This window comes from Anguilla rostrata, chromosome 11 (genome assembly GCF_018555375.3).
Source record: "Anguilla rostrata isolate EN2019 chromosome 11, ASM1855537v3, whole genome shotgun sequence".
NCBI lineage: Eukaryota > Metazoa > Chordata > Actinopteri > Anguilliformes > Anguillidae > Anguilla > Anguilla rostrata.
This window is the reverse complement of record NC_057943.1, coordinates 29,547,122-29,557,372: the sequence shown is the minus strand read 5'-3', so window position 1 is coordinate 29,557,372 and position 10,251 is coordinate 29,547,122. Positions and strand designations below refer to the sequence as shown.

Sequence of the window (10,251 nt, the reverse complement as noted above, 5' to 3'; positions counted from 1 at the left end):
CTTGCAACAAGGTTACACTTGAAGCTGCTGCTGTTGATGAAACTTTACGCTCTTGGTTTGAAATGTTGAAGAAAAGTATGGTATGCAATTCTATCAGGATAACTTGCCATTTCGTCATGGATAAAAATGATGAACGGTAGCGTTTTATCACAGAGTAGTAACGGTAGTGGCGAGTCCCCAGAGAGTGCCGGAATAATATTTAATTCATACGGATTTTTATCTCAGTCTCACATGTATCCAGGTTTGCCAGACTGGAGTGATGACCTTTAAAAATAGGTGATTAAAAATCCATAGCCTAGGGGAGGTTTTAAACTACACATGTATGTGAGTTAATGACAGATGCGGGATCTTAACAGGCGGAATGTGAGAAATTCGTTTGGGTGTCGATTGTTTTGTAGGGCAGGCATCCGACAACATGTGTAATCAGTAGACTAGCTGGCTAGGTAGTTAACGTTGTCTGAGCAAGCTGTCCAACGTTAAAAACACTTCCGTACAGCTAGCAACGTGCTTTCATAACTTCAAAGCGACGACGCCTCATACCAAACCATAAACTTGAGGTTAATAACCAAACTACACTTTTTCTAACGGAGCTAGCAATTATCGAATACGGCCCACTTGTGGTCACTCTTCTCAGTACACCCTAAGATAACGATGAAATGAGAACGCGTCGTTATCCCCTTCAGAATTCCCAACTTTCGCATAAAACAGTCGCATAAAAGTTCATTCTGTGATCATTGACCAGTATTTCAAGAAGAATGGTTTTGACATGGACCATTTCGCCTCTGTGGCTGACGCTCGTCAGGTTTTGTCCCTCTACAAATAATATGGCATTGGCATCCAATGAGTGAAATTATTCTAAAATAAATCAAATATGGATAATACAGTGAGGTAGGACAGTCATCATCCATACATTTCCAAAAGTATGTGGGGACACATTTTAAGGTCACACCCATATTAAACATCTCATTCGTAAACCATGGGCATTAATATGGAGTTGTTACACCTACTTCAGGAACAGCCTCCACTCTTCTGGGAAGGCCAGTAGATTTTGGAACATGGCTGCAGGGATTTGTTTCCCTTCAGCCACAAAAGCATTAGTGAGGTTGGGCACTGACGTTGGGCCTGGCTCACAATCGGCATTCCTATTCATCCCAAAAGGTGTTTGATGGGGTAGAGCAGGTCAGGACAGGTCAGGTGCAGGCCAGTCAAGTCCTTCCCCACGAAACTCCTATGACAGTACCACACTGAAGTCACTATGTCACTGAGCTTAGTACAACCCTGTCTACTGCCAATGTTTGTCAATGGATATTTAATGGCTGTATGCTTGATTTTGTGCCCCTGTTAGCAATGAGTATGGCTGAAATAACCAAAACCACTAATTAGAAGGTGTGTCCACATACTTTTGGAGCTGTAGTGCATATTCCAAGATGTGCCAGGACAAAAATTTAGATGCAATGTCCATGGAAAAAATTGTTGGTTTTTTCCCCTATATACTGTTTGATATTGTATACCATTACTAAACCAGTGTTGTCATTCTTATGTTTCAAAAATGTACATTTTCAACTTTCATGTTACCCTAAGTGTGATCAGATGTTTTTGTCAAATAATCAAAAACAAAATTATTCTTCCATTTTATTCCTGTCAGTGAATACCATTCTTACTTTCAAAATTTTCTATTTTAAGGTGGCACAAAACCATCTTTTGGGGAGGGTTAGGGGTTTTCGTAACCTCACTTGTAAAGCTCATAATAAGCCATTGTCCGTTCCCTTATTGGTCCAATTTCCTATGCTTGTACAGCACTGATAACAAATATGCACGTAGAGTTATGCAGGCTGTAGGCCTATTGTAGGACATAATATACAGTATGTTCTGATCATCCATTTAGTGCCATTTTCTCTGGCACATCTAAAAATATATTCTCAGTTTTCATTGTGGTTAAATGTGGGTCAGAGCTGTGTTTCATTGCATTGCAGGAAGCAATAAGCTAAAGGCTGGAAATTTTCATAGCATGATTTTGGACTGCATTTATATAGCGCTTTTATCCAAAGCGCTTTACAATTGATGCCTTGCATTCACCAGAGCAATTAGGGGTTTGGTGTCTTGCTCAGGGACACTTCAACATGATCAGGGCGGGGGATTGAACCGGCAACCCTCCAACTGCCAGACAACCGCTCTTACCTCCTGAGCTATGTCGCCCCTGATCATTGACCTCCCTATTAATGTGCATATGTATTAATGTCTGCTGCTGAATAACGGAAGTACATCGACGTGTTAAAGGAAAAATTACATTGAAATTTTGGGAAATGGGGTATAGCATCCCCCATTGGTGCAGCATTATAACAGTTTGACTTTGATAGGAACTGGATCACTCGGAAGATGAGCGGCCATTTTCTTCTCTCAAGCTGATGCAGAGGAAGCAGGATGAAGAGGCGGCCAATACTGAACTTAGAATGCAGGCGGTGAGTGAAAAGGGTTCTGAATGTTAGGAAGCCATTTTCCCTTCCCGTCCTCACATTTGGAGTCATTTTTTTTATTTATGTGGCACTACAAATCAGTCTTGTAGTGGATACCCTTCTGTCTTCCAAAAGTTTGGATAGTTACTTGGCACTAATTGATTGGCACTAATTAAACTTTAATTTGGTTTAATTTGTGGAAAATATACCAAAGTATTATTATTTTTAAAATGTATAGTTGAAAACGGACATGATTGCTGCTGAAAAAAATGCCATTTTTTATGTAGTAGAACCAACTTGAATACATTCCAGAGATGTGACATTTTAAATAAGAATGGTTTGCCTTTCTTTTTGAAAACCCTATCTGTCATTTGCCCACACATGAAATAGGATACTTGAATAAAATAGCATTTAATTGAATTACAACTCTAAGATTAGCTAGCGAGTACATTAAGTACTAGCTTGATCGTTGTTTCAGCAGTGTAGGGTGTGAGGATAATTTATAGTTTAAAGAAGGTTACACTGATAAAAAGGTGCAGGTTGCAAAAGTCAGCCTGAAAAGCCTCTGCTTATCCTAATTACAATTCTGGATTTCCCTGGATTCTAGATCACAATTCTGTTTATGTTTTAGCAATTTGAGTCTGCCCTCCGATCAGTGGAAGAACACAAGGAACATCTCAGGGAAACGGTGGAACGAATGGAGAAGTGCAAGGAGGATTTTAAAGAGTACTTGAAGGTAAGGCATCTGTGAGGACCCAGGCATCACTCACCAGGTATAAGACATGGCAACCCAGCGCAACTGAATCCAGCTTCCTCTATTCTTGACCACACAGTGCAACTGAGCACAACCTGTTCTTTTCTTGCCCAGATTAAAGACGTGAACAGACAGCTTGCAGTGAAGAAGGCCAAACACGACAAGCACCTGGCCCATCAGAAGCAGGAGCACCTGTATGACCTCCGGGAAGAGACTAATGACCTGGTTAAACTGAAAGAGCGGCTGGAGAAACGCGTGTGGAAGTACGAGCTGTATCACCACTGCATGGATAGAGTGGTGCTGGCCAGCAAGCGCGTAGGTTGGATGGATCGGATGCGCTGGGACAAAGCATTTTGAAGAGGAGGCGGGGGGGGGTAATGTAATGTAATGTAATGTATTACATTACATTACACCCATTTAGCAGGTGCTCTTACCCAGAGCAGCTCGGAATGTAAGAGAACAAAAGTGCATCCCTCTGTGAGCAATTGATGAGTGTATGAATTCCAAGACGCAGTCTAAAAAAGTGAATTTTCTGTCTGCGCCACAAGATTGCCAGTGTTGTCCTGGAGATGGAATTGGAAGGAGTCACACAATGCTTCATAGTTAGACACAAGCATTAACATAGCTCATACCTGAGGTTGGTTTGTATTTGCATTGGAGCTTTGGCCCATCCCCCCCCCCACCCCCCCAGCAGTCTGTGGCGTTTTCACGCCCAGACGATTCATTTAGAACAAATAAAATAAGATCTGAAAAGCAAGCGTTACACGTTGCATTACACGAGTAACTCCCCTGTTCCTCCGGTCCCCTCTATTCAGAACGCCGTTCAAATGATGTCGCGCTACAACACTTTGATGATGGCCAGAGACAACCTGCAGGTGACCACCCAGCAGAACCAGGAGAGGATCCAGAAGGCCCGGAGCAATCTGTCCGTCCTCACCGAGCAGAGCAGCGACGCCCTCATGCAGCTCAACAGCAGAATGGCGCAGCTGCAGAGGGCGCTGGACGAAGCGCAGCAGAACCGCGCGCACTGGGTGAGGCGCGTGGGCTTCCGGCGGCTTCGGGGGATGAAACGGAGACGTGGCATGCTAGCAAAGCCTGGCTGAGGATAGCCGAACTGAACCATGAGCAGGGAGGGGGAGTGGGAGAGCGGTGGAGGAAGAACAGAAGGGAGAGAGGAGAATGACAGAAAAATCAATGAATTAACTTTGGGATACTTGAGTTATAAAAAGTGAGAAACTAAATTCCAAGTGCCATAATGATTTGGTAAGCCTTTGTCTCCAAAATACCAATGGCAAGTCCTCCTATAGGCCTATAGGGGGCAGAATGTTATTGCTTTCTAGATGGCAAAGCTACTATGGTTTTGATAGCAGTCATTAGCCTTTGTAATCAAGACTGTTTTCTGTTTTTCGTTCTTATGCAGATTGAATATCAGACTTTTTTTACCATCAAATATAGCCCTGCTAATGGAGGGAAATTGTGTAAAAATCATACTGGATCCAGCCGCTAGGGGCAGAAATCTTCCACTTACTGCAGTTCTGTAGCCTCATCCTGGGGGCTTCGTCCTTACCCACTCAATCTCCTTGGTTTGGACACAAACAAATTGCTAGTTTTTGATGACTTTCCCTTTCTTACTTAGGTAGTACATTGATTAGGCACCTTAGTTCTTGTAGGGCTTTACACAGCCTTACCTTTGAGCATTTAGCAGACGCTCTTAATCCAGACCAATTTACAATTCTTAACATAAAATCTATTTTTACGACAGGATATTTTCAGTGAGGCAAGTCAGATTAAGCACCTTGCTCTAGAGCACGATGATACTGCCCCCGTGGGAATCAAACTGCCACCTCCGAGTTGCAAGCCCAGTTCCCTGAAGGCTACACCGCCATCCTAGGAACACTACTGCGGGACCTTCCTGGTGTTGTATGTGCCCGTGTCCAACCTGCTGCCCTTCTGTGGTCATGCAGGAGAACACGTGGGCCCGCATTCAGAAAACGGCGGCGGAGAAGACTATGCTGTTCGGGCAGATAAGGATGGCCACGCTCAACCTTTACCGGAACGTGTGCAGGAAGTCCAGGTTCTGCCAGGCTTTTCCCGTGGATCCAGAGGACAGTCCCGGGCAGCTGGAGAAGGTGCTGTGGCAGGAACCACACATTGTTTTTCAAAATGAAAAATTAGGAGAGCGAGACAAGTCTGCCCTCTTTTCATATTTCTTGCTTTACTGAGGCGAGTATAAAAAAGACAGAGTAAAGAGATAGAGAAGGGAAATTAAATCGCTTTAGAGTACAGGCATTTAGCAGACACTCTTATCCAGAGCGACTTATGCTGGATATATACTGAAGCAATGCAGGTTAAGTGCCTTGGTCAAGCATACAACGGCAGTGTACCCTTCAGAAAAGAGAAAAAAATGGCGGGTACTGAGGGGGGGCGGGTGGCTTTTCGTCGAGACTCGGCTGCCCTACGAAGTGCACCACAACTCTCGCCACGAAACGCATTTTCAGTGATAGCTTGGAACGCTTATTTTTCATGTACAATCGCATAAGCGTATCAATTATGTGCACTAGCTAAATTGGTCGACTCAACACCATGGGCAAGGTTGCAGATGATCTAAAGTGAGCGCCTTTCTCCTGGGGTGTGTTCCATTACTTTTCACTCTTCACCACCTTTCCTCCACTCCCCCACTACCACTCGTCTCCTACCCGGAAGTATGGGGAGGAAAGGAGGGGAAGAGATGAGTTTGAGGCCGTTTCACAAATACAGTTCTGTGTGCTTCACTAATCTCCATTATTGGGACACTGGAAGGAGGGAGGCCACAAAGATCAGTTTCTGGGGGCATGGAGGAGACAAGATGGTAGTGGAGGAAAGGAGGAGGCGCTTTGTGAGCACTGGGACGCACCTCTAGGCCGCTGCTCACCACCAGAGGTGGGTAACCCGGCTTCAAAGAGTAAAAAGACTGACCATGTATTTGCTCCACCACCATGCACTAAACCAGCTGATCATAATAATTAGTTCTCCTATCATGCTGAAGAGTTATGCTAATTAGAGTCAGCTGGTTTAGTGCATGGTGGTGGAGCAAATACATGGTCAGTCTTTTTACTCTTTGAAGCCGGGTTACCCACCTCTGCTCACCACGGACCGGCCTGCCTTCTCCCGCTTGAGCTGGTTTGACCAGATTTTCATGTGTGCGTTCTTCTCCCAGCTCTCAACAGTTACATGGTCTATTAAGGTCAGACCTGGGGCCTCATTTATAAAAATGTTCTTAGATTTATACTTGAACTTAGTCTTAAGAGCATTTCCAACGGTGTGCTTACGTTTGATTCATAAAAGATACTGAGCATAAAAAACCTTGCTTACGCAGGTTGTAAGAAGCCCATTTGTAACTTACGCACCTGTGACCTATAAATCTCAAATTAACTTAAAATTGACAGCACCTGAAGGTGCCTTACAATCAGCGATTTCCCCTTATATAATGCTAGCACAAATGAGGGTTTAGTCAGGAATAACCATGGACCAAAAGAAAAAAGCAGACTTTTTGGAAGATCATCATGTGCAAAAAAAGTCATTCCGGTCTCTGAAAACTCTCTCCCTTCTAAAAGCATGGTTTTCAATGTCTTCCAATAACACAAGAACAGCCATGGTAACTTTTTTCTAATTTGACACACTATTTATTGAACATCGCATCCTGTTGCGTCAAGTCTAGACTTTGCGTACAGATAAGATCATTTCCACGTCAAAGTAAGGTTTTATAAATAACTACTTATACGTGGTTTTTTATTTAAGTTCAAAATTGATCGTAAGTCCGTTCTATAAATGAGGCCCCTGTTTTTCACAGGGGGCCTGTCAAACTGCTTTCAGAAGCTGCTGTGAAAGAGGAAATCATGTGTCCATGCACTTTGTTTCATCAACAGATTGAGATATTCATCACTGAATGGATGTCCGCTTTGAAGCTCAAAGCAACCAACACCATCTAGGAAGAACAGGATACTGCCGAAACACTCACTCCAGAAACTCCATTCTGACTGTTTAGATTACCTGCATATGTTTATGGAAATTTTATTTATACTATACTGTTCATTTTGCTCTATTCTGTTGCAATGGCCTGAACTCATGGGGTTTCTGAGCTTGACAAAAACATATTTAAACTAATAATTTAGAGATATTGAAATGGTATTTTTATATGATTTGTAGAGATCTAAACTAAAAAATATATATTTTTGTTATGTTAAAACTGCATTTTTTATTTGAATGTATATATATATTATATATTTTCCAAATTAGAAAGAAGAGCAAACTCGTAATTTACAGATAAATGTAAGAACTTGAATTAAAATGTTAATTTATGAGTGTTCAGTCTCTTTTCATTTTAACAGGTTTGCACATCATCACTCTGGGTTCTGTGTTAGCATGCACCACTGGTCTGGTTATGACCTGGTTAGTCGTTCCCTTGCAATAATGCTATTGTTTTAAAATACTTCTGCAATGACTGCCAAGATAAATCATCCCTGGAAAGCGACTCCCTAAGCAGGGTCTGATAGGACTTTCGACTCATTCAATACACACATCGCTTGTTCTTAATACAGTACCATACTCCTTGAATATTCGCAATTTACAGTATTAAAAACATTTTTTTATTCATTTCACACATTTGCCAATTATTTCATCCACATCTGTACTATTGAATTGTTTTATGTTCAAAACCATCATTACAAAACTAAAACTACGTCAATGGCTAAACCCTTAATGCCAGTATAAATAAATAAATAAATACTGGCTTCAATGAAATAGTTATTTACTTTAAATTAAGTTAAAGTGCGGTACATTACGTACTAAGGATGTGAAAATAAACTACTTTTAAAAATCAAGCTGAATCGAGAGGATATATAAATGTGATGTAACTAATGATTATGTAAGAAATTCTGTTTCCTTCATAAACCAAAAGTTGACGCCGACGATGACATCGTTTCATGGGTTCATTTTTTTGGAATTTTGCTATGTCGTCAACTTGAACGAATAACGGAACACAACCATTGTATACGCGGTACTATAAAAAGTAATGAATTCTGAGCATTTTATAAACTGCGCAGTTGCTAGCGTGCAAATAACAGTTGTTTTCTTAAAATATTCCTGTGATATTCATATGTATATAGCTTGGTATCATTCTACAGACATTTAATATGGCATAAACAATAAAGTTGCTAAGCGCTGCACTAATAATCACTGTAAATTCGCAGTAATACTTTAACAGCCAAGCTAGTGTTGCCAAGAACTTCTGTGACGTCATGAATCGTACTACAACGTTCTTGCTTTTTGAAAAACCGAAGATTACTTACACTTGCGACTCAATCACTTTGTCCAAATCAAATGACTGCAGATCCTAGCTTTTAAAGTATCAAAATTTGAATATTTACACAAGAGGACCTTTATTTCCGCAAGGCTATACATTTTATTAAAAAGGGACACCGGTGATATTGGATATACATTTCAGAAGGAAGCATCACTGTAACATTGACTTTGAAAGAGCAACTTATATCACAAGCCTTCATCATGGGTTCTAAGGAAGAGTCATCAACCCATCTGGACAGCTCCCGGGATGAGCTTGCCGCCCTGGAGATCCAGCGAGTAGATGGGGTCCTGGAGGACTGCATTTGGAACGTGGAGGCACTGTCCCTCCTACCTGCCATCATGGCTGACCTGGACAGGCTGTCGGTAGTGCTGGGGCCCACGCTTGTGGGAGCGCTCAAAGAGCACCATCTCCTGGGAGAACGGCTGGAGGCCCATCGATTGGAGCGGGCAGAGGGCCAGGGAATGCCCCCGGGGCTGGAACAGTCCTTCTGCTGCTGTCTCCGGACTGTCCTCCGGCACCTCCGAGCACGGCCAGCCGTGTGCCGGGAGCTGAGGGCCAAGGCCACCGCCGGACAGTACCGCAAGATGGCGGAGGGTCTGAAAGAGCTCCAGGGCCTGCTGATGGAGAAAATGCTCATGGGCCCCACCGAGGTGCGGGAGAGGAGCCGGTACCTGAAGGAGCTCTCCGTCAGGCACCGCAAGAACACGGAGCTCGTGTCCAAGCTGGAGCAAGAGGTGGAGGAGGCAACCGAGGAGAAGAACGCTGACATCGCCAAGCGGGACAAGCTGATCCGCCGGCTGAAGGTCTCCATGCACCTGACCAAGAAGGCCTCGGACGAAGTCCTGGACGGCATGGAGCACGAGGTGGAGGAGCACAAGCGAGTTGACCGGACCGCCTCGGAGGCCCGGCGCGCCGAGAAGCAGCAGGAGGCCGACAAGCTGCAGGCGCAGCTCAAGAGCCTGGCCATCGAGAACCGCGACTCGGAGACCGCCCTCAGGAAGAAGAAGGCCCGGGTGGAGACGGAGATCGAGAACTGGATCCAGAAGTACGACGTGGACATGGCCGAGAAGCAGGCCGAGCTGGAGGAGCTGTCTCGGCTCCACGAGCGGGAGCAGGAGGAGGTGCCCAAGCTGGAGGAGCTCTGCAACAGGATGGAGGAGGAGAGGAGCCGGACCAAGGAGCAGAGGCGGCAGTCGCTTGAGCGGAAGCAGGAAGAGGAGGCGGAGGTCATCGTCGATGAGTAGAGCTGAGCTGAGCGGCTCGTTTCCAGGGCATGGTAAATAAGGCAGTGCGAATTCAGGGACTGAATTTCCACAGTAAACGTACCCGTTTTTGGTTATTTCAAAAGAAGGGCATGTCAGAACCAGGGTTGCTCACTTTTCCAGAAAAAATGGCGCAGTTTCTCTTGAGCAAGAAAGGGATGAACTAGCTGAATATAAGAAGCCAAATTATCAAGATCCTGCTGTGCTATGGGGAAAACACCACCAGCCAGGAAGAATAGTTCTGCATTAATTCTCACCATAATGCTGAGAAAATAGGGAACAGCTACTGCCAAAAAGCTCCATCTTGACATATTTTTAAAAGCTGATTATATGCAAATAAATGCATTAAATATATTCATATGCCGATTGTATGCCTTATTTACTGTGACTTATTCCACTGCATTGATCCAGAGTTCATGGTCATCAGGTTATATCGACCTG

General features: G+C 43.8%; 2 protein-coding genes across 2 annotated transcripts; both read left to right on the top strand.

Annotated features, from left to right (window-relative positions):
* LOC135235111 (coiled-coil domain-containing protein 42 like-2-like) lies at positions 1-7,509 on the top strand. The gene is made up of 7 exons (XM_064300298.1): positions 1-80; positions 2,358-2,459; positions 3,085-3,189; positions 3,322-3,522; positions 4,023-4,238; positions 5,172-5,336; positions 7,113-7,509. Exons 1-7 carry the CDS (start codon positions 63-65, stop codon positions 7,173-7,175), a joined length of 870 nt encoding a protein of 289 aa, XP_064156368.1. The 5' UTR covers positions 1-62; the 3' UTR covers positions 7,176-7,509.
* A 1,239-nt stretch (positions 7,510-8,748) lies between these two features.
* LOC135235077 (dynein regulatory complex protein 10-like) lies at positions 8,749-9,792 on the top strand. The gene has a single exon (XM_064300273.1). The coding sequence runs from the start codon at positions 8,749-8,751 to the stop codon at positions 9,790-9,792; it is 1,044 nt and encodes a 347-aa protein (XP_064156343.1).
* The last annotated feature ends 459 nt before the right edge of the window (positions 9,793-10,251 follow it).